We start from the raw sequence: 24,694 nt of genomic DNA on the forward strand, positions 1-24,694 counted from the left end.
AAAACCATACGTATATGTGTATATATTTCGTTAACCTTCGAGCACCAGATGGAGAACAAAAATTAAGCACATGAAAATTCAGTGGCCCTTGAGCTTTGAAGCATTGGTTGCTATTCACGTCTTCTAGCCACTGGGCCAATGCGGCTTAACATATTGATTGGTGATGTCATCTGATAGAGTACCCTTGCCTAGAATATACGTACGTACTATTTTTACAAGTCTGAGTTACAATGTCCTTGAAAAACATTAACCATCATTGCTAAACTTTATACCGAATGTGATATGATTTGCGAAAGCGGCTTCGGCTTTAACTTTGTTTGATTAATTAAAGAAAGTTCGTCCTGACTCCTTGGGATATACAAAAATATTTATTTAAAATAATAAACCTACTTATATTAATTAGCTGGAATATAATCGTACCTGAACCTGTATTTAAAAAAAATCTAAATCGATTAAATGAAATAGAAATTAAGATTAAATAAGTTTATTTTCCTAAATAAATTATAACGTGGGTTGGTACATTTTGATACGAGGTTTATTTAGTGTGATAGATTACAGATTCACTGACATCTAGCGAAATATTTAAGCACCGCTATTTGTAAGCAGCGCCATCTGTAATGCCGCGTGCATACCTGATTTAGTTCAACCATTTTGCAAAAGATGGCAGGTTGACGGCGGATTTAGAGAAAAAAAAATGAAAGTGCGAAGTAGGTATACAGGTAGTTAAGAAAAGTAAAAAAAGCATAACAAATCGCTCAAAAAATTAAATGCAATTAAACATATTTTTGCAGTTTTCTCTATTACTGAACTAGTTCTTGTTTCAGCCAATAGATGACATTATTATAAATCTAATATTATAAACAATTTATTTCAATATAAACTTGATCAATTTAATTATATAATATCAGATAGTAAAACTGTATTAACAAGGAAAGAATAATAAATAATTTAATAAAATAAAACATCATTTAAAAAATATACTTTAATATCACACAGCAAAATAGGAATACGTCAACACGAAGTTGTCACATCTCAATACATAAATATTTTACTAAAATAAATTTCAAGTCAATCTTAAACAAAAAAAAAAATACTTAAGTATAACTATACTTCAAACACTTTGTAATAATTTCCTTACCAATTTTACATATTAATCCAAAATAATTCCATTAAGACAAAAGACTGATTTGCGCCGTTTAATTCAAATTTAACAAAACAATACTTTATATAATATGTGAATTTTTCAACCCGTTAGGAGACAAAACCATATTTTATAATCACCGAAATTCAACTTCATCATATGTGTTCATGATATATTTTAAATTTTGTATTAGAGAGTTATTACATTTTCGATACAGTATACTAATTATAATTCTTAATACTAAGCAAATGCAGCCTTAGTTACATTAATAAGAGTTTTCAAACTTATTTATAAATAATATTGATTTAATTTAATATTAATATCAATTAGTCAGCCTTACCATTAAATTCTAAAATTTCATTGATGATTACAATGAAAATATAAAGCTACGTTCAAATTTAAAAACAATAATTACTATAAAATAGAATTTCAATAATGAAATATTATATTTCAATTCATACATTATATAATTTGTTGTATCACACTTTACTTTTAAAAGTGTAAGGTATCAATTAAAAGATACTAGACAACCTATTGACATTAGTGATGTATTTTCATGTAATTTTCATTAAATTTATAATAATCACTTAATCACGTGAAAGTGAATCAAAAGAAGGTCAAATATAATGATAGTTTCTTTTATATAGCAAGTAAACAACCCGTAAATATCCAAATCTGAGCAAAAGCCACCTTTTAAGGAAAGGTTTGAAGGTTACCCCCACTATGTTTCCATTTGTCAGAGTTTGCTCAAAGACGGCGTTTCTTACATGGATTTGAAACCGAGATCTTCGTTTATATTTAATTATTCTTTCGACTCTTTCATCTCAGCGATTTAATAAACCTAGTACTTAAATATAATTATTTAAAATAAATTGTAATAAAAATATCAATTTTGTCAGATATACATTTTTAGGAAATCAAACGCAATCAAAAACACACTTTAGCGAATAAGAAAGAAGGTTTACAATATTATGCCCAAGCTTGTGTGTTTCCTTTTCGTTGAGCTCTTGCAATCTCAGTACGCAGCAAACGTTCATTTGTGGCCGCTTCACGTAACTCGGCCTCCCTGGTCGCGACTTGATCCATTTGTTCCTTCTGGAGCCGAAGGCCGTTTAACTGAGATTGGAGAGCCGTTATCGCTGAATATGATGTATTCTTTAACTGGAAAATAAGTATTTACTTTTATAGGGATAAAATCGCATAATCAAAATAACTTGCGGATATCTTGGCTGGTGGATCAATTAACACAAAAAAAACCTTAGCTCTTACAAAAGCCGCAAATTTAAATGATTCAATTCTATCTAAAATTAAATGGTGAACATATTACAGCAACTTTTTAGGAATATTATATGTACACAACTAAGGTACCAATTATATAAAAAAAAACCTGTCACCGCTGACATTCCTCATTATTGCTAAGGCTCTGGACAATATCTTTTGAAGAAAATTTAATCAGATTTATCTGAATCTGTTTTTTTTTTAAATTCCTGTATATATAACAACCTGAGTATCTCTCTCCTGAGCCCGTACTTCTTGATGGAAGTTCTCCATTTGTTCCAGAATCTTCTCCCGTTCGAGAACATTTTCCTTCTGCATTTTAATATTAGCTTCTATCTTCTCCTCCACCTGTTTCTTGAGAGCTTCTTTAACTTCTCGCATTAGATTACAACGAGCTTCACGTTCTTTCGCCCATAGCTAGAACAATATTATACAACATAACATATCAGCTAATATTTTAGTAATGTGTTTGTAAATTTAAAGAAATATGATTGTAGTAAATAAAATATATCTATATTTACTAGTTTTCGTCTGCGTATTTCGAGGGTAGCCCCCCCCCCCCTTAAAAATATTCCACCCTCAGGGGGCAGGTCTATTATGTCCTTCGCTGGGGATTTTAACATGTTTAATATATTATATTTTAAAATGCTTACCTTGTCCTGTTTGTCATTTATCTGTCTCGCTTCGCCGTCGTACATTGTTTCGATGTTTTTCTGTCTCTGTCTCTCTTTATCTCTGTACTCTTCTAAATCCTGTAGCGCCGCGTCCAAGACACGTTTGTGATTGACGCATAATTCGCGATCTATTTCATAATCCTATAAAATGTGAAGTACTAAGTAAAACTATAATATGTAATTTACGTGCAAGAGGTTCTATGCTAAATTCTTTAATATAATATAATATAATATCCAGGGACATTTTTCACACACGGCAATCTGATCCCAAATTAAGCTTGTACAGAGCTTGTATTAGGGAAACCAGACAACTGATATACTAAATACACTTTTTTTTGTAAATACATACTTATATAGATAATTACACCTAGACTCAGGACAAACAGATATATTCATGCACACAAATATCTGTCCTGGGTGGGAATCGAACCCATAACCTTTGGCGTGAAAGGCAAGCATTCACCAACCACACCAACCGGCTCGTCGTTCTTTATTTTTTAATAAAAGGAGAATAGAAATATAAGAAAATAATTAGTTTTAATGCATTCTTATAAATTACACAATTGTTGCATACAAGCTTTTTTATTAACTCCAACGAATTGCTATTGAGAGGTCAAAAGGAATATCATGTTTTTAACAATAAATTTTTAGCATGAGTATAACATAACATTTTAGCATGAGCTGGTGTTCTTGATTAATGAGTACACTGAACAAATTCTTCCTTAGTCTGATCTTACGACATCCATGAGTTGAGCTGTGGTCACTCTATGCAGGAACAAGGAACTAACCCCAGACGCATAAGTATAACAGTATAACTTCCAAATATAATTATGCTACTTAGAATTTCTACATAGAAAAAATTCAAAACTTTTATTCTTCCTACCGTGGTCTGGGTATACGCCGAGGTATAAGCTAGCCGAAAAACCAACGAAGCAGTTCGGGTCTGCCTTTATTATTTATGTACCTACCCAAACGAGCTTGCACAAAGCCCTATCACCAGTGAAACATTTATAAGAAAACTTCTGGCCTTCAAGGCGTTGTAAGGTAAAAACATGATTACCTTCAAAATACTCTGCCGTATCTGTTCTAACATTCTCAAATCAAGTTCAATCTCATTTATAACTGACATCACTTTCCTCTTCAACTTATACTTATGTAAGCCCATGTTTACAATATGTACATCTCTTTCTGCCACAAGTTTTGCATGTTCTTTCTCTCTTTCATTTGATATGATTTGTAATTCTTCTAGTTTTATTCTTTCTCTCTCCTCTAGTTTTCGAAGTTTTTTCACTATTGTTTCCTTTTCGCTCAATTCTGCTATTTGTCCTTCTAGACTATTTCGAAGCTCCTGAAAATAAAAGTTGAAAAAAAAAGAGTTTAAAGATAGAAATATGATATCGTGGTATTTTCTGTAGACATTTTAGAGATCTATTATTCTTCTTTGGGTATCTGTTATAGTTTTAGCAACGTTCGCCTAGAAAACGCATTGACTGACTTTTTTTCGGTGCAAGATTTAACCCACGCTTACAAACAAGTAAAAATAAACTCGTAAAAAATGCAAACATACTTATTAGTATAGCCGAGATGGCCTAGTGGTTGAACGCAATGATCGTGAGTTCAAGCCCGGACAAGCACCACTGATTTTTCATGTGCTTAATTTGCGATTATAATTCATCTCGTGCTTGACGGTAAAGGAAAACATCGTGAGGAAACCTGCATGTGTCTAATTTCACTAAAATTCTGCCACATGTGTACCAACCCACATTGGAGCAGCGCGGTGGAATAAGCTCCAAACCTTCTCCTCAAAAGGGAGATGAGGTCTTAGCCCAGCAGTGGGACATTAACAGGCTGTTACTGTACTGTATACTTATTAGTAGAACAATAAACTATCATAATTTGAAAGTGTGAAATAAAATTAATGACCTTCATCTGTAGCTCCTTCTCTCTTAGTCTCTCTTCCTCTATCTGTATTTGGCGACGGAGCGCCTCGTCTCTTTCTTGCAGAATTTTCCGTGTGTCCTCATCTTCTTTCTTCTTTTGCATCTCTTTTTCTATGATTTGTTCCATCCTAAATACAAAATATTCAGTGAGCAATTTAAATATTATTGCAAATTAACATTTACTATTGCCTTTGTTGTTGTTCATTATAAGGGTAGCCATGTAATGGGGTGGGGGGACACAATGCTCCCCCATTAAACCCCGTTTAGTATTTAAATATTATTATCATAGTTAAAAAAAGTCTATATTATGGGTAAAAAGTCTTGTTATGTACTATGACATAACAAAAACATCTTTTTTTATGTCAGTATAATAGTAATATGAAATTAGAAATAAAAGCATGTGTCGATAAAAATATAATTTTAACCAGCCCCAAAGTTGTATAAGGCCCTCCCTTGCTACCCCTATAACAAAATCCTCGCTATGTCAACGCTTTCATTAATGACACTATTAAATTTTATCAGTAGATCGATAGGACTTAAATTTATATTTCTACTAAACTCCAAGCCTTTACTACTACCAATACCACAAGTCACTATTATCATTCATAATATTATTTGTTATTAGCTAAACTTGACAGATATTCTGGCCCATGTATATACCAATCGCTATGGATGTCGTTCAATAATATAGAAGTATTGAAGCAGAACCATGAGTTATAACAAAGTAGCATTAATACAATACATTAATGCCTGCTTTCATGGTTAACAAACTATATCAAAGTCTACCAATCTCAAGCATATTAACCACTTATATATATAAGAAATACATACCAAGCTGACTTTAATTTTCCGTTAGCAATGTAAGAGCTTGCAGCTCTCAATTCAGGTTGTCTTAATCTCCAAGCATGGTATAGTTTGAGTTCGGCTTCTTGTTTTCTTAGCTGCTCCTCTTTTGCTCTAATACCTTGGTTTATCTCTTGCAAAGTAGATGTAGAAACATTGTTAAGATAGGACCTGTGGAGGAATTATTAAGATAACATATAAATCTTACTCAATTAAACCAATATCATTCTAAGATCATTTTTGTTTAATTTTTACATCTTAAGTAAATTTATCAATCTACAAGATTTTAATTTTAAGTTATATGTTAGTATTTGCATAAACTGAATTGATTTGCATATGAAAAGTAATTTGAAAGGAATAAATTAAAAGCATTTTATACATAATAACATTATTTTTATTTTGTGTACAAAATAATTGTTTAAGATACCCATTTTTAAAATATTTAGGCTGAACTGCAAGAGCTTTCAATTCCTCTTGGTACTGTAGATTTTCTTGGAACAACATTGTCTCAAGTTTCTTTCGACGCTCTTCCAATTGTCTGAAATGTAATAATATTTATTAATAAATAAATATGTTAATATTATCCACAATTTAATAAGACATATTATATAATATGAATTGATACTCTGGCAGATTCTTTTTATAGTATAGATAGGCGGACGAACAAATGGATGGCAAGTGGTCACCAACGCCCATAGACATTGGCATTGTGATAAATGTTAACCATCACTTACGTCACCGATGCACCAACAACCTTGGAAACTAAAATGTTATGTCCCTAGTGCCTGTGTAATTGTTGTTATCGAAATTCTGGAAGTAAATTAAAGTGTTTGTAGCTATTTAAGTTGAATAGTGTTGTATTGCATATGTAAATAACATAAAAATGACATATATATTTCTATTAGTGTATGCAATCTAAATTTGTCCACAATTTATTGCATTATTGATATTTTTTTTATCCATATCTAAGGGCTACCATAAAAAAAATTATATATTATAATTATATAGAATCACTTACGCAGCCCTTATTTTCTTTTCACTCAACAACCCGGCCTCCTTATTGGCTCTTTCATAGTATCCTTCTGTTGTCCATTGTTCATGATGTCTTGAATTATTGGTATTAAGCTCAAAGTAGTTGGCCACTTTCTTAAGTTCTTCTGCACGACGAAGTTCATTGTCTCTCTTCTGTGCAGCTAAAGCTTGTAACTGCCATTGGGGCCTTAAGCGGGACATCCTGTAACTACCATACAATATTATTTTATTATTAATATACACAAGCACTGAATTAATTTATATTTAAAATTTACGATTTAATATATATTAACACAAATTAATTTTTTTGGCACCGAATTTAATAATTTTCACATAAAAACATATGCTGTTTTGATATTTGTATTGTTTTTTTTTATTAAAAGATAAGAATTATAATATATTTTTAATTTAAAACAAGCCTAATATTAATTCTAATTTTTAAAGAAATATTAGGCTTGTTTCAAGTTTAGCTAAATAAACATAAACTTAACTAAGCAAACAAAAACGCGCTTACTTTATTGTGAATCACTAAATATAAACATTAATTGGAAATATGACTAATATTGTGAAATCGGTAACTTACCTCGGTTGACTGCACACTGTAAGGTCTCTTCCAATTCTGGAGTCATTTACTTCCTATCACTATAACAAGTATTGCATGATTGCTCATAACAACGCGTGGGCAACGACACTGAATTGGACGGCATGAGGTCAGTCAGTCAATTAAATTAAATTCATATAACTTCCTCAGAAATTGCTACAATTATTGCTAACAGTCACGCAGTTAATCTTAATATGCTACAATAGTCTCTCGTGGTAAAAGCGTTACAAACACAAATTCAAAACAAGTCAAACGTCTATTTTCTGACAGGACGTTGCCTAGCAACTGCGTTTTGTTATAGCATAAGTGATAATTTAAAAATGCCAACAGAAAAAGTCGTTTAAGTATTTTTTTATGTTATATTTAATATAATATCATTGCCACGAGTTATTGCAACACAGTTATTTATTTATCGTAGACGGAGTAACTAATTATCTGTCTACATTATTTATATATTTGATAACGTCTACAAGTATACTTACAAGTTATAAAAGTTAAATTTCATTTTTACGTATTTTTTTATGAATGTAATCTATGATAATTATTTAAAATATTAAATAATTCAATTGAATTAAAAATTTAAAAAGTGATTTACTGACCTCAAACTCGAGTGTGACGTCCATGAACCTTGTGCAGATCATCTTAAATTACTTTAAATTTGTACCACGGTGTTCGCGTTATTGTCGTTATCAAAGAGTAAAAAATTACTACGTTACAGTTGTTATTTGACCTAGACCTTTTTGCATCGGTATATCGGTACATTTTTACAAATTTGCAGTGGTTTTTATTTTACCAAAATTGAAGAAGGCTTTGTATAAACACATAGTAATACCTAATTAATGCTGATTTCGCTTTGATGATGCTGATTGACTTGAATTTTTTATTTCGACCTTTGAGCCAATACGAGCCATGCCGTCTAGGTCAGGTGATATCAGCCGCTGGACCACCTGGACGGCGTATGATTCGAAATTATTTTTGCCCATAACCTTTACATAAATTATATATTAATGTTATTTGCTGCATTTTAAAATACTTTAAGTTTCTTATAATAACAAAATAGAAATTTGTACATGTATTTGTGTCGTATAGTAATTTCTTAAAAATTATTGCAATTATAATTCCGTAAAATAAATATAATTATAAAACATTTGTATTTTTTATAGACATTGTTGACATCACTCACGGTTTCAAGTAATGTCAAAAAGTATTAATTACTATAGTTGTTTGAGAAATAATGGACGGTTTTATGAATAATCGATCAGAAGGTTTTTCTGTTAATGGTAAATGATAGAGTACAAAATAATAGAAGAAACAATATCTGGAATGGGAATAAAACATATAGATACAAGTATTCCAGTCAGTAATAAAGAAAACCAAAGACACACAAAGTCAATTCTTATAGTCTTATTAATTAGTGAAAGAGGGAAAAGCAAATGACTTAATAATTGAGCAAGTAGAAATGAAAAAATATTAAGCTTGAAATTTTTTTTTATTTGAAATATCTATTGACGCACATCGGAGGTAAGACGGACTCGTATGCCATAACGGCACATATTATTATTATTATTATACTAAAGAAATATAAAGTTCTTTTAATAACTAAACTATGATTTTATTTATTTTACTTTATATTTATTTATTTTATTAGGATAATATTATTAATAATAAAACTCAAATTATTGGTTGTCTTTAAGAATAAATTATTTCATTTTTATCTGCTCTAAAGTAAGTTAGAAGTTGGAAGAAATGCTTCATAAAATTAGTATTGCGCCTACTTATAAACGGTAGCAAGCCTACACCAGTGAAATTATGCTCACAAAAGTGTTTTACTATGTATCACATTCTTATAATATTATAAATGCTTATATTAATTAATTTGTTTGTCTAATTATTTGTTCGTCTCTACGCTTTAACGCCTTAACTATTCAATCAATAATCATAAAAAATTGCATAGACGTTGTCAGAGGTTATAGAAACTAGTCTGTTAAAGATAACACGCAGCGCACGCTTATTATTCTTTCATCTCTATTAACCTTTCCTTAAGATGATTTCTATAAAAACCGTCAATAATCTACGAAATCTACCTATGTTATAATGTTTCCTATACAGTTCTGTTACTTTTAGTTTTTAAGGCGTAGTAACTAGCTTGAAGCGTAGTGTAATATTTTTCGTTAATATAACAAAAACACGCTTTTTGCTTTAGATATATATATATATATATTGATTTTTGGCACTACGCTAATACTAGTAATCTTACAAAATGTGATTACTATATTAGGTAATTATATAAAAGCTAATTAGTTCAGTTTCATTGATTACATAACACAAAAAAGTGCTGTTAGAAATTAGACATACACTGGCTCACTCGCCCTTGAAACCGGAACACAACAATAATAATTATATTGCTGTTTGGAGATAGAATATTTGATGAGTATCTACTAAGACAGGCTCGCACATATCCCTACCACCAAGAAAACTTCTGCGACTCTTTTTTCTCCACTCGTGTCAAATTGCTGTCCCATCGGATTAAGCGAGCGAGGGAATAGAGATATTCTACGTTAGCGCTCTCGTGCCAGAAATTTTACGTAAAGTCAAAATTTTGGTCAGGTATACAGTATGACCCACTGCTTGTTGAAAATAAGAACAAAAACATTAGTAGTATTATTTTGTTACTATGTAGTATATAATTAATATGAAATAATTATATTTATTATTTCTTTAAAAAAAATCGAATATAAGTTATATAAAAACGAGATATACATAAAGTAAAAATAGAAAGATGTCCAATAAATTGCGTAATTTACTCAACATGATATTGTATACTTTATCTTAAACGAGTTAAAATTCCAAATTTAATTTCTTCCTATTCCTTATCATAGTTGAATAAATTCTTATCTGAAACGTGATTGCATTTGCATTTCAATGCATTAAAATTGTAGATATTATTTAACACTTAAGCGGCCGGCGCGGGTGCATATCTAATAAACTTTACTGGAGACTTCGAAAGCTCTTGTTTTCATTGAAGCGTCCGAGCTTACGGCCTTCAAGGTGATAGCGGGTCACATTCCGGCGTGGTGAACGAGATGCAGATATATTCCATCGCATTTAAGATACAATGGCAGTGACTTTAATGTTGCCATATAAAAGAAAATTCTTCTATGCTAGTACGACGTATGCGTATAAGATAATCTTTATTTTTTTTTTGCAGTAGAACTATTTATACGTGTAAAAAAAATAAAGACTAAATACTACTGTAATACTTAAATTATTATTGTGTATCATATTTAGAGCGTAATTAATTAAATATATAATACATCTTTGATTATGATATTTTATTTATATTTTACGAATTTTAATTTAGATGCAGGGCGTAATCCTATAAATCCTATAAATTTTAAATCTCTGATAAGTGGCACAGTCCCCTAGAAGAATATAACCCAGAAAGAACTTCTGAAAATTAATTTTTGCTATTTATATATGTTTCAAAATTATTGCTTTATATTACATATTTTATGTATTGCATATGACACTTTTTTTGTTACAATAATTTTACAGTAACCAATAACTGTATAGTGTATAACAAGTTAAGTACTTTAGTAGAAAACTTCGATCCAATAACGTGACTTGATTTAATTATCACCTGGCAACATCACAGACCGGCAGTCAGGTCAGTCGCTGAGACTGTGGAGGCTGCGTTTGCGCATGCTGACATGCCGTCGACGGTGAACTATAAATTAAAACAACCTTTGAAATCATAGATCAAGAGCTAAATTTTTGTGATAAATATTATCAGTGTGAAATAAAAGTGTTTCTAAGTGTTTATGTTTAAATTGTGTATTCGAAATTAATAAAACTTGTGTCTATCTAAAGTTGCTATGAGAGGTATTTTTTGTTTGTCTGTCCGAGTGTAACAACCGTGTACGAAACCAAGAAATGGGTTTATAATTGGCCTAAATCAAAGGCTGGGATGGTAAGATAAACTATTATAATAATTATTATACATAATAAGTTTGACTATATCTGTAAACTTTTATGTAAAAAGCGCTTATATAGTAAACATTTGTATACGTGCTTAAGCAATGTGTTATTTAATGATTTACTCTTACTGAAATTGATTATTTATATGTAAGTAATCATGTAATTCCAGTTAAGACGAAGAAATCGAGATATTTGTTGAGTAGAAAGTTGTTTTAGATATTAATGTTGTAAGTTTAATTCAGTAAATACGATTCATCTAATCGGTTATCAAAATATGAAAGGGGAATGATTTGTAAGTGAGATGGTGTTTGACTTGCGCACGCACACAAGTATAACGCACAGTTAGAACTAAAGACATCAACGGGCTCTAGTTTAGGAGTCGTTAAACGCGAACTTTAATTTTAATTTAATTAACTCGAATACTCATGTAGTGTTATACATATTTTATATAGAAACGTATTTTGTTGACAATATTTATTATATTTTTAAATTATTTTAACCATGCCAAGCCAAAAACCAATTACACCTTGATTCCTTATCGTTTAATACAAAAAAAAAAATTAAATTAATCATTTGCTATACGTTATAATAATCAAGTTTAGTGTTCTGTTCAATTAAATATAATGTTATATGATGAGAGTTCGACTCGTCGGCAATCAGCGAGAATAAATACGGTCGGAGAGGCATGAAAATTGCAATAAACCTACTTAGGATTTAAAACATTCCGTAGTGATGACGTTTTTGAAATTAATTTTAGCTTTATTCGTCATAAAGTATTTTCGAACATTAAACCGGTTAATGCCTTTTTAATACTGTGCAAGGAAAAATAAATTTAAATACAATTTATCATGTTCAAATAATATATAAACTTAAATATGTTCTTAACTTTTTGTTAACATTAAGAAATTAATTGAAATAGGAAATAGTGATATGATGACTATATATTTGACTGCCTGATAAATAGATTATTATACGTATTATTGAATAACTAATTTAGCCTCGCGTTTGGTATTTCACATATAATTTAAAATACTAGGTGTATATCGCAATTGCGTTTAAATTCTGAATGGACATGTCTGGATATATTTCTCAGAAGTCGAAATCGGAACGAGGGTTCTCCTGTAATTTGTACGTCGAAATACGTAATCGCACGTTTTTATATTATGACGTTAATTGCCAACATCACTTTGAGCTATTTTTTTTTTGAACCAATGTTTAAGAGTATTAATATAAGATGCGCCGAAAGTGTATGAAATGGAGAAACATACATACACACTAATAGCGATGTTTCTAGACGATAACAAATCTTGCATATTACATCGAGTCTAAATTTTGTTTATAAGTTTTGAATTATTTTAAATTTCAAGTGATTACAATTGTGTAACGAGTTGATGTAAAGTTATGTTAAGAAGTAGTCACAAAATAACGATGTATCGACTATCATACTTTTAGTTAAACCAGAATTTGACAGTTCAAATGTAAAAAATCTATAAAATCCAAGTATATATGATATACGTCATGAATTCATGACGTTTACTAATTTAATTAATATTTGTATAAATAACCAATTTGATTGTTACATTATAATATTCATTTTTTGAAAGAACATGAATATAGATGCTTGAGTGTCCATACTGGTGGTAGAGCTTTGTGCAAGCTCGTCTGGGTAGGTACCACCCACTCATCAGATATTCTACCACAAAACTTATTACTTATTAACGTATTTGGTATTGTCGTGTCCGGTTTGAAGGGTGAGTGAGCCAGTGTAATTACAGGCACAAGGGGCATAAAATCTTAGTTCCCAAGGTTGGTGGCCCATTGGTGATGTAAGCGATTGTTAACATTTCTTACAATGCCAATGTCTATGGGCGTTGGTGATCACTTATTAAATTAATCATTACTTATTAATCAGGTGGCCCATATGCTCGTCCGCCTTCCTATTCTATAAAAAAAAAAGTAACTTATTTATTTATAAGTTATTTTTAAAACAAGTAAGAGTTGCCATTTGTTTACGTTACTTATTCGATGCTATTTCGCGTCGTTACTATCAATTTATAATGTCAAATATTTGAGGCATCATCAGGAACATTACCTATGTGAAATATGCGAGATTAAAAAATAAATATAAAATTGAATTCATCTTATATATAGAAATAAATATGTTTGTCAACGAAGATGAATGTTCTTCGAAAAGTATAATTTTAGGCGATACGTCCAGGTATGATACAAATGGATCGTGATCAAGTCAATCACGTCAGCTCTCGTGCTCGTAATGATGGTGACGCGGTTAGAATTTGAATGCCGCCACCTGGCTGGTAGCTACTGGTAGAATACCTTGAGGCAATACGAATTCCAAATTATATTCAAAGTCAAAAAGTTTTTTTAAATCATTAAAACTTGAATATCAATGTCTTTTTGAAGAAATGAATACCTATAAGTTTTCTTTGTAAATACTAATGATGTTAAATTATTATTTATACAATTTAATTTATATTTTTAAAATATAAAATCAAGTAAAATTTAAATCAGTTCTCAATTTATTTGTGTAAAATTCCTGTACTTATTGTTTATATAGTAATAAATACAGAAATAAATTGGGCTATTACTATGTGAATATAAGCCGAGATGGCCCAGTGGTAAGAACGCGTGAATCTTAACCGATGATCGTGGATTCAAACCCGGGCAAGTACCACTGAATTTTCATGTGCTTAATTTGTGATTATAATTCATCTCGTGCTTTACGGTGAAGGAAAACATCGTGAGGAAACCTGCATGTGTCTAATTTCACTGAAATTCTGCCACACGCGTATTCCACCAAGCCGCACTGGAGTAGCGTGGTGGAATAAGCTCCAAACCAGCTCCTGAAAAAGGGAGAGGAGGCCTTCAGCCAAGCAGTGGATCATTCACAGGCTATTACGGATTATGTGAATATTCAGAGGTATGCTAAATTTGTGTTTAAAATAATTCATATCGTGCCTATAAGTAAACATCTAAATTATATAAAAAATATCATTAGAAGCAAGAAAATGGTCTGATCATTAATGTAAAAATATCAATAATCAGTTAGGTATAATCCGGTTGCCTTGCACTCGTTTGTCTTCTGGCACTTGGCCCCTATAATACGGGCTCTCCTTGTTTTGGGGTTAGGATTCCAATGGTTTTTGTTTCGTTTTGTCTTTCTTAGAAAAATTATAAATATTTTTTTACTTAATATTACATCAGTATCAGCATGCTTAATTCTGCGAAGGAAATATAAAATCTGACGACCAGTAATTACTTATAATTTAAAAGCATGATAGGTAACTAGCTGTATTGAGGTTTTATAGCAAATAGATGCTAATAACATTATATAGGCATAATATAATCAAATATTTTTTGTGCTTGCAATGCTTTTGAATTTTATGACTTTCCTATTAGAAAGTTTTTAATTAATATTGCGTATATAAAAATGTGAGCCGTGAAATTAGTTTACTAAATAAAATTCTACGCAGGTTTCAAGTTTGCTTTAAATGGGAAAAGGAATTTTACAGGAGGAATCTGTTTGTTTTATGCCAGCTTTAAACATACATAAATTTATCGCCCCACTTGAACTCCTGAAAAGGGCGGTTATAAAGGGTTTTGTGTGTGTTTTTTGTCAGTTGTGTTTATTATTTGAGCTACAGCCAATAATCGTCACGCATCTTACCAATTACCCAACTCATTGACGAAAACTCGCACGAAATGTCAATTTTCGCTCCCTTTGTATTGACATAAAATGCTTTATTTTAAAAATATATAACATATAAACATAATATATGTCGTATAATTTACGTGAATTCAGATAAATAATTTACAAAACATTTTTAATCATAAATTCGAATGAAATATAATAACTTGAATAGTTTACAATATTATTCAATAAGGTAAATAGTTTGTTAAACTTTGTAATTTCAATATATTTTATGGCCTTTAAGGCCTTTTGTCATTAAATATTCTCTATAACGTTCCTTTATAACGGATTTTAATAAATAACACTTCGTTTTACTGCCCCGCTGTCAACATTAACAATTACGTAAAGATTATAAAACACACTTTCTTTAAAAGGGCATATATACTTTACTATGTTCATCATAATGACAAGTTATTTACGTGATCATTGTGAAGTAACATAGAAGGGATTACAATGTATGTATTTAATTGATTCAAAATACAAAAACAAAATAATGATAAATGCTACAAGATTCATTCTTTTTTATTTAATATTTATTGATGAATCAATTCTTTATATTAAAGGATGATACCAGGATTTGTATGAACTCTGTTCCCACCTCCAATAGTATTGTAGCAAGATTTAAAACTTGGAGCCATAGTAACTTTTGTTCAGCTCAAAAATGCCCACCCAACGATATATTACACAAAATTTGCACCCTCCTTTAATGTTTTTTAAGTGATTCATTAAGTAAAGTCTACAAAATTTGTAAGTAAAATCGTTTTACGCAATAAATAAATAAATAAATAAATAATGTAGAGCTTACATAGATATAAGGTGAAATATAAACAAAAAAATCTAAGAACTAATTTTATCAAATATTTTATTCGTACACTGATGTTGTCTTGAATGTTGACTTAGAAGCCAACAAATTCTATGAATGTTAAAAAAAATAGATAATGTAAAGTAAAATAACAGCCCGTGAACGTACCACTGCTGGGCTAAATCCTCCTCTATTTTTGTGGAAAAGGCTTATTCCAGTACGCTGCTCCAATGTGGTAGAATTTTGGTTAAATTAGATATATTCAGGCTTATTCACGATGTTTTCCTTCAATGCCAAGCACTTGATGAATTATAATCACATCTTAACCACATAGAAAATATGTGGTGTTGGCTTTTGTTTGAACCCGCAGATTCAAGCGTTCTAACCACTGAGCCATCTCGGCTCGAAATAAGTATTAATTTAAAAACATCATCTAGTTTATAAGTATTAATCCATTTTGTGATACAAAGACTGAATCTCCGCTTACAACGATTTTACATCTAAGCATGGATAAACACTGCATAACATAAAATATGGCGATTGGTATGTGGAAACTGAGATAAAAAATACATCAGCAGTGGTATCGAAATAAAACGTAACTTTTGTAAGTGTAAATATATATTTAAATAAGAGTCGTTTTATTGTAAAATTGATTTTTAAAAGGTTAACGATTAAATACACATATATATATTATTATTATAAAGTATTCTTATTACTTCTCTGGTATTATCTATAAAATAATCCTAATGATAGTATTATTTATTTGTTGATAGTAATATATATTATGTTGTAAAATATTTTACTAAAATGCGATTTCGTTTATTTATTTTTAGTGCATATAAAAATTACAATTGACATACCCCATACTGTATACATATTATAAATGCGAAAGTAACTCTGTCTGTTACGCTTTCACGGCTAAAACCCTAGACTGATTTTGATGAAATTTGATATGAGGCAAGGTTGAATCCCAAGGTAGGATAGGGTACTTTTTTACCTGCTCTTTTCCTCTTTATACGCAGGCGAAGTCCCTGGCGAACACTAATATATAATATTTATATTTCTTTATGTTTAATATATAATTATTATTTATTTCGCATCGTGGCACATGGAGGATGTATTATGAGGTGTAAAAAAGACAATTTTTTTAATGCAATGCCTTTACCATTTATTTTGTTGGGTCCACTCACCATCAAGGTCTCTTATTGGTCTTAGGTTATTTTATAAATTAAAAAAAACGTAACGCACTTAATACTTTCGACCAGGTCTCTGTTCTGAGTGTTAAGAGAAATAAATGTAATCGAGTTCCTCGGCGAGTTCCGTTGGAGTCAGGTGGGAATGATTTATGCGAAGATTCGGCCCTCTCATATTGAATGGAAATTATGCTTTCTTCACAGAATATTGTTTATTTTTCTGAATCTTTCTGCCTCTCTTAAGACGAAATTAATTTAAAAAAATATATTAAGCCTTATGATTTTTGATGAACGTCACGATTTGTATTGGTTTAATTTTAATGCTGTTTTTATGTAATAAATATTCAATAAAAAAAATCATTGAATCGGATAAGTTATCAACTAAAATATATACTTAGATTGTTTACCTCCTTCTATTTTAAACTTAACTGAAATTTAAAATATATACAAATATACTAAACAAAAATCACATCTGAAGATATAATACTACATTATTATGTTATAATATCAAATTTGCATATATTTAGTTGGTTTACCTATTTAAGTTTATCTATAGAGCCGAGCGAAGGTCGGTCCGCCCAGATACTACTTCATTATACATTATTTGACAACCGGAGGCTTATCTAAGTTAATTTGACAACATCTCATAATGACTTTTCTTTATCATGGACACAGAGTAAATATACTTCCTAGAAATGAACAAGGTTAAAAATGTTCGTCATTTCAAATAAACAATATAGGATATCGTCGTATATGCAAAGACCTTAAGCAAAGTTAGTCTCATCAATTCAACCAGATAACTGGCGACAATCAGTTCACTGCGTATAAATTTTAATCGCAGTGACATGTTATGACCATTATGTTGGAAGTGAACTTCTTGTTAGTGCCACAATTTATTAATACTTTTGATAAGAATCGAACGAAACGTTTAAAATAAACCGGATACCCATATATATAACTATACCTGATAATACCTGATACCTGATAATTAGTTACAAGAATTGACTTATAATTTAATATCGATTATTTATCTGTATAAAGGTTATTTTTTGTACATTTACTTATAAAATATTAATATTTTAAATTTTATGCTTGGCTATAGTGTAACAGGTTGATATAGGATTGATAAAACAAAAAAATAATTAGTATACTACCTATATCTGATCATTAGTTACAAGAAACTACTTGATTTGTTTTTTTAAAACACCGATTATTATTTATAATTTACTCGTAGACAGAATAATCTTTAAAAAGGTGTTTTTGTACATTTGCTTATGAAATATAAATATTTTAAATTGTGTGAGGCTGTTTGCAGAGCGACACGTTGACATAGGATTGACAGAACAAAAAAAAATTAATACCCCACGACGTATTGCCTCCGATGTTGACAGGAAGGCTCATTTTTCGCTTAAAGAATCGTAATTGCGATTACACGGAGAAATGTAACTAGCATTCTTGCACACATTCCAAGCGCTCACGATTTGTACGGTATTTTTATATCTATATTATAGTAGTATTGTCACATGTCAAAAGTAAAGATGATGTTCAACTTAATAAAAATTGCTTATGTTGTATTAAAAAGAACTCGCTTAACAATTGATAGAAAAATACACTTTTAAATTCTTAATCAAAAAGAAATTTTTAGTATTCGGCTTGATGTGAACTCAGTGCTTATAGTTACATTTTTTTTTTTATAGAATAGGCAGGTGGACGAGCATATGGGCCACCTGATGGTAAGTGGTCACCAAACGCCCTTAGACATTGGCATTGTAAGAAATGTCAACCATCGCTTATAGCCAATGCGCCACCAACCTTGGGAACTAAGATTTTATGTCCCTTGTGCCTGTAGTTACACTGGCTCACTCACCCTTCAAACCGGAACACAACAATATCAAGTATTGCTGTTTTGCGGTAGAATATCTGATGAGTGCTTATTATGGTGCTTCCTTGTCGGTAGAGCGTACCACCCATTACCACCATACATTATTATTATTATTATTACGTACCATACATTAGATATTCTACTGTTTAACAATAATATTTAGTATTGATGTATTCCGGTTTGAAGGAGAAGTGAGCCAGTATAGTTACACTACACACACTTGTAGGCACAATGACATCTTAGTTATCAAGGATGGTGGCGCATTAGTATATACAGCGGTGGTAGCTACTTACCATTAGGTGACCCATTTGCCAGTCCGCCTACCTATTTCATAAAAAAAAAGTTAAATTAAATCATATATATTATATATTTTTTAAGTAATTGAATCTATCAATTATTATGATTCAATTTTTTATTTGAGTAATAAAAAGCAAATTAATTAATACCGGAAATAGGAAGCTCAAATGTTGAATTTGAGCAACAAGTAACCTATGACAGCATATCTATAATATAATAACTATTTAAATATTATAAATAATTTATTCATAAAGGCGTGACACTTTAATATAATTAAAATTAGTCGGCTTTAATCGCTAAAATTACATTAAATACAAATAAAAAAATCATAAAACTAATATACCAGTTTAATGTGCAAATTGATTAGCTTTGGTTAGTTCATTAAATATAAATCGATCCATTTTAGTGTTTAATAACTCTACCGTACTTTTATAAGACGCGATTTCTCATCACCAAGTTTGATGACCGCTAGCGGAAACTGCCTACCATCAGATTATAACCAACCACAACCGCCAACCTCGAGATTTGTATTTTTTTTAAAGGATTATACACTTTATCTCCTTGGAAATAGAGCTATTTTAATAAAACCAGCCTTTTGACCGACCAAGCGAAACTTTTCACAAAATTGCACAAACAAGTCATGCTCGGTTATAATTATAAAATGTAATTCGATAACACTTATCATTTAACCTTAAATGACTCGGGTCGCAATTGATAATTGATACATTTATGAAAAAAAGGTTATATATATATATATATATATATATATATATATATATATATATATATATATATATATATAGTATAAATCTCACAAATGCATTATCGTAACATAATCTAGTTGTATACTAACATCACTATATACGAGTACATAACAAGTTCAAAACGAACTATGTACATTTTCGCATTGCGAAAGTAGATCAAAATAATCATATAAAAAAATAGATATCATAAAGTTTCCTTAATTTAAATCTTTGAATATAACTCTGGTTATCAAAATTATTAATAGAAATGGACCCAAATTTATGCGTTAATCTTCTAATAAATTTATCCTGTACATTTTCGATAGCCATAATATACTTAGAGTATTGTGGATTCCAAACCGTTGAAGCGAATTCCAAATTAGAACTTACATACGAATTATACAACACATTAAATGTATTGATATTTTTAAAGTCTCTTCCCTGGCGAAATATGAAACCCAACATATAGCTTTTGCGATAATTTTATTCACATGCCTGTCAAATACAGATGAAACATATATTCAGTAAAAACGCTTTGTACACAAATACTTTTTATGTTTGTTCATTATTCAATAACACAGGTAAGTTTAAAACCACATCATAAAACGCACACTTATTTCTATTAAGCAACTCGTGGTTAAGCTCAGAATTGCAGTGTCTAGTTTTCGCAACATAACATACTTAGGTTGTAAAGTTTACGCGTAATGTTTTGATTTTCCTGAACATGTTCGGGGTCAAACCACTTACTTACTGACTTCAGGTGTGGCAAAACCGAATATTTGCTAATCAAATTTGTATTCATTCTTATTGTCCAGAATATAATTTAAGACTTTAATATTCGTTTAATATAATAATATTATGAGTTCATACAAACAGTTTTTTTTTAAATTTGCTTATATAGAACACCTGTAAAACAGGAAATGTAAAATGTTCTCTTCCTTGTGCCTGTAATCAAACTGGTTCACTCACAATTTACACCACAGTGAGCTGTTTGGTGGATCCACCGAGATGTGATGGATCTTACCAGTAAATAGATAGATCATTTAAATTAATATAAAATGTTTTAATTGCGTTTCCTTTTACAGGATCATGTAAGAAGAATGTAGCAGTAGAAAATGTCGCAGCGAGATTTCTCGGAGGTAAGAATTTGTTTTTATTTTTTATTGCTTCTATTTTTTTATTATAATGATTTTGATATCATTGATGAATATAAAACATACACACAATCACCAACTAATTCATCCAATAAATTAGGAAAATAATATAATGTACTAATAACAATCGATGATAGTAATAAAAACGACTTTACATAATAGTAAGCGTTCATGCGTTTACGCGTTTCTAGTAATAGTACTTCAGTTTAGCCAACTAAGTTTGCATGTGTTATATTCATAAACTAATTCATGCCATATATGTAATCAACGTTTAGTTGTTGATTGTAATATATTTGAAATTCTTACAATATCATTATTATATATACCAATATAATCTGTCCACCCAATCTCTTTCTACGCGAAAATAGAATAGAATTAGCATGTGTAAGCATATACAATCTATTTTTTTTCTTTTATAATAAAACTATATGAATATAACTTTGCTCACTTCAATACGCATGTATAAATATACTTATAAACATGTGTTTAATGATAGAATATTTTATAAGAATTATACATAATATACACAATATACATACATATAACTCATGCTGGCAATAAAGACCTAACTTGACAGTCGAAACTTACAGTTGACCCTGACTTGGCAACTAAAATACAGTAAGCAATTTTTTAACATAGACAATTTACAGACTCCAGGCTGTTACAATGAATTTCTTGACAGAAAAACTCGATAACTTTCTATAGTCTGACCCGGAGTTTTCTTTTTTTTATCCTTGGACATTATTCACACACGGCCATCTGATCCCAAACTAAGCAGAGCTTGTACTATAGACACAAAACAACCTATATACAACATATAATACTTTCCGTTTGTAGATATATACTTATATAGATAATTACACCCAGACTCAGGACAAACAGACATGTTCATGCACACAAATGTCAGTCCTGGGTGGGAATCGAACCTACAGCCTTCGGCGTGAAAGGCAAGGTATCTACGAACCAAACCAACCGGCCCGTTTGAACCCAGGATGCCTTATACACTAAAGTCTGAACTACCGAAGTAGTCTCATTGCATTCATAGGCAGAGGCGAACAGCATAGATTGAAAACTTTATAATACATATCAAATATAATACACACATAAAAGACTATAATAAAATGGAATTATTATTAATGGAATTATTATAGTATAAGGCAAGCTTATCTTTCGAAGAGGTGTTTAATTCATAAAAAAAAATGTACAAAAAAAATTAAGAGGTGCTCTCGATATTTTTAAGATGTGTTTTAAGCAATTTAATCAATACTTGAAAGTCATTGTGATACATACCTCATTATTTTTTTAGTTCTATCGGTAATAAAATAGGTATAACCCTAGTATAATTGTAGACCTAAAATATGTTCTAAAGTTATTATTCTGAGCATGTATGTCATATTTTATCTAACCCTACAAGGGAAGAAATAATATTTATGCCATATATTCATAAAGGTCTAACCCACGCCTGGTTTTAATCACATCGTCTTAGGAACCGTCTCAAAATGCAACCTTTATATGATTTATCTCGAAACATTTCGGTGTTTATTCCCTTAGGCATAAGGCTTATTATCGTGTGATATTGTTACATAATGACGTGGCAAGTTACACTTGAGGTCTAATACAAATTCATATAATTTCAAATTCAAATGTGACTAAGGTGCAGATGTGAGGAATGGTGTAGGCGTAGTAACAAATGTTAGCCTTTAGTTATTATTATAATTGAATAAAGTTTTAATATCACATACGTTTTATATTCAATTGAATACTGAGAAATAGCTCGAAAAGATAATACACTGCAATGTAAATTTAACTTAAAATATTTATTTAATCTTTAAACTTAAAGATTATTAAAAATTTTACGAAGTATGAACAATTAATTAATAATTTAATAAAAAATAATAAATATACAAGTTTTTTTAATTAATATCTGTATGAAATAATTTATAGAATGTGTGATAAATATGAAGCCGCGATGGCCTAGTGGTAAGAACGCGTGAATCTTAACCGATGATCGTGGGTTCAAACCCGGGCAAGCACCACTGAATTTTCATGTGCTTAATTTGTGTTTATAATTCATCTCGTGCTTAACGGTGAAGGAAAACATCGTGAGGAAACCTGCATGTGTCTAATTTCATTTAAATTCTGCCACATGTGTATTCTACCAACCCGCATTGGAGCAGCGTGGTGGAATAAGCTCCAAACCTTCTCGTCCAAACGGAGTGGAGGCCTTAGCCCAGCAGTGGGACATTAACAGGCTGTTACTGTACTGTTACTGATAAATATGATATAGCTATTTTTTAATTATAATCGTTATTAAAATATTTACCACTTATAAAATTAGTAGGTATTTATGGAAAAAGAGCGTTCTGCTTTTTCTATCTTTTAAAAGTATATTTGTTTACGAGGATAGTGAATATACATATATTTAGTCAGTATAATCGGATCCAGAGTATTACTGTCATAGTGTCATTCTTATTTTCATTAAAAAGGGAATTAAGAGATTCTGCGCATTGAAAAATATGTTGAGATTATCTGAAATTGTATTAGTAAGTTGGTATCACTAAATATTAAACAAAGTCCACCCGTTGCGTCCCGAAGGTTTAAGTGTACAATTCATTATGGTCCTGTCTAAAGTGGCTGAAATATGATTATTTAAGATGTCAGAAAAAACACCTTTATAGATTTAAACGTAACACGCAGGCTTCACGTTATTTTTCCTTAACCGCCGAGAACGAGATAACACACGAATGAAAACAAATTATCTAAAATTCACAGCGATTGCTTGGATTTGAACCCACGATCTTTTGTTAAGATTTACATGTTCTATCTACTGGGCCATCAAGCTCTATTACATTCGAATAAACCCGAATAAAATTGGTACATATTACTTCAAACTCGTAAATCTACTTCACAATTTACAATATTTACAATGTAAATCTGGTTCGTTAAATTTAATTAAACGCATTTAACGATTTAACAAGTAGTCTTAAATTTACACCGATGCGTAAATTTGTTCACATCAGTTGTTAAAGTCGGTTTATATTTATGGATATTAGTTTTGGTTTTATAACGTTCTAACGATACTTCATTTGTCAATTTATTATATGTAGCTTAAAACACGAAACTTACCGCAGAAACAGCTCGTGATATGCGACATTGACCATAATAATCGTAAAATTTCAAGAGTTCATGCATCAAAGTAGTATGTAAATACATACACGATTAGTTGGTTGTCAACATTTCGGTGACCAATGAAGTAAATTCTTACAGAATAGCGTTTCATGGTGAATATAAAACCCAGTTCCGTCAATATTTTATTCCAGTTAATCTTTACATTTCGAGTTCACAGTGATCCATAATATTATCGAGCGTCCATTTAATTGATAAAGTAATCAATACAACTAACAATATTTTAATGTATCTCGAATAC

General features: G+C 30.4%; 2 protein-coding genes across 2 annotated transcripts in view; one reads left to right on the forward strand and one right to left on the reverse strand.

Annotated features, from left to right (window-relative positions):
• Positions 1-1,673: 1,673 nt before the first annotated feature.
• Positions 1,674-7,730, reverse strand: LOC126775320 (trichoplein keratin filament-binding protein). The gene is made up of 9 exons (XM_050497163.1): positions 7,492-7,730; positions 6,895-7,116; positions 6,304-6,414; positions 5,865-6,047; positions 5,017-5,161; positions 4,154-4,441; positions 3,073-3,234; positions 2,645-2,836; positions 1,674-2,302 (listed from the first exon to the last, which is right to left on the reverse strand). The coding sequence occupies exons 2-9, from the start codon at positions 7,107-7,109 to the stop codon at positions 2,111-2,113; spliced, it is 1,488 nt and encodes a 495-aa protein (XP_050353120.1). The 5' UTR covers positions 7,110-7,116; positions 7,492-7,730; the 3' UTR covers positions 1,674-2,110.
• A 3,458-nt stretch (positions 7,731-11,188) lies between these two features.
• Positions 11,189-24,694, forward strand: part of LOC126775307 (tetratricopeptide repeat protein 28) — a 78,027-nt gene continuing 64,521 nt past the window's right edge. The window contains exons 1-2 of the mRNA XM_050497145.1: positions 11,189-11,479; positions 21,199-21,252. Of these exons, the coding sequence (XP_050353102.1) occupies positions 21,229-21,252 (24 nt within the window). The 5' untranslated portion in view covers positions 11,189-11,479; positions 21,199-21,228. The remainder of the gene's footprint in view (positions 11,480-21,198; positions 21,253-24,694) is intronic.

The sequence above is a fragment of the Nymphalis io genome, chromosome 18 (genome assembly GCF_905147045.1).
Source record: "Nymphalis io chromosome 18, ilAglIoxx1.1, whole genome shotgun sequence".
NCBI classification, from domain to species: domain Eukaryota; kingdom Metazoa; phylum Arthropoda; class Insecta; order Lepidoptera; family Nymphalidae; genus Nymphalis; species Nymphalis io.

Excerpts from the sequence above, each read along its gene's own strand:
- LOC126775320 (XM_050497163.1), bottom strand. The coding sequence starts at position 7,109 with ATGTCCCGCTTAAGGCCCCAATGGCAGTTACAAGCTTTAGCTGCACAG. Across the intron at positions 6,415-6,894 it reads GAAAAGAAAATAAGGGCTGC|ACAATTGGAAGAGCGTCGAA; the intron begins GTAAGTGATTCT and ends ATTACATTTCAG. Across the intron at positions 5,162-5,864 it reads GGAAAATTAAAGTCAGCTTG|GATGGAACAAATCATAGAAA; the intron begins GTATGTATTTCT and ends TTTTGTATTTAG.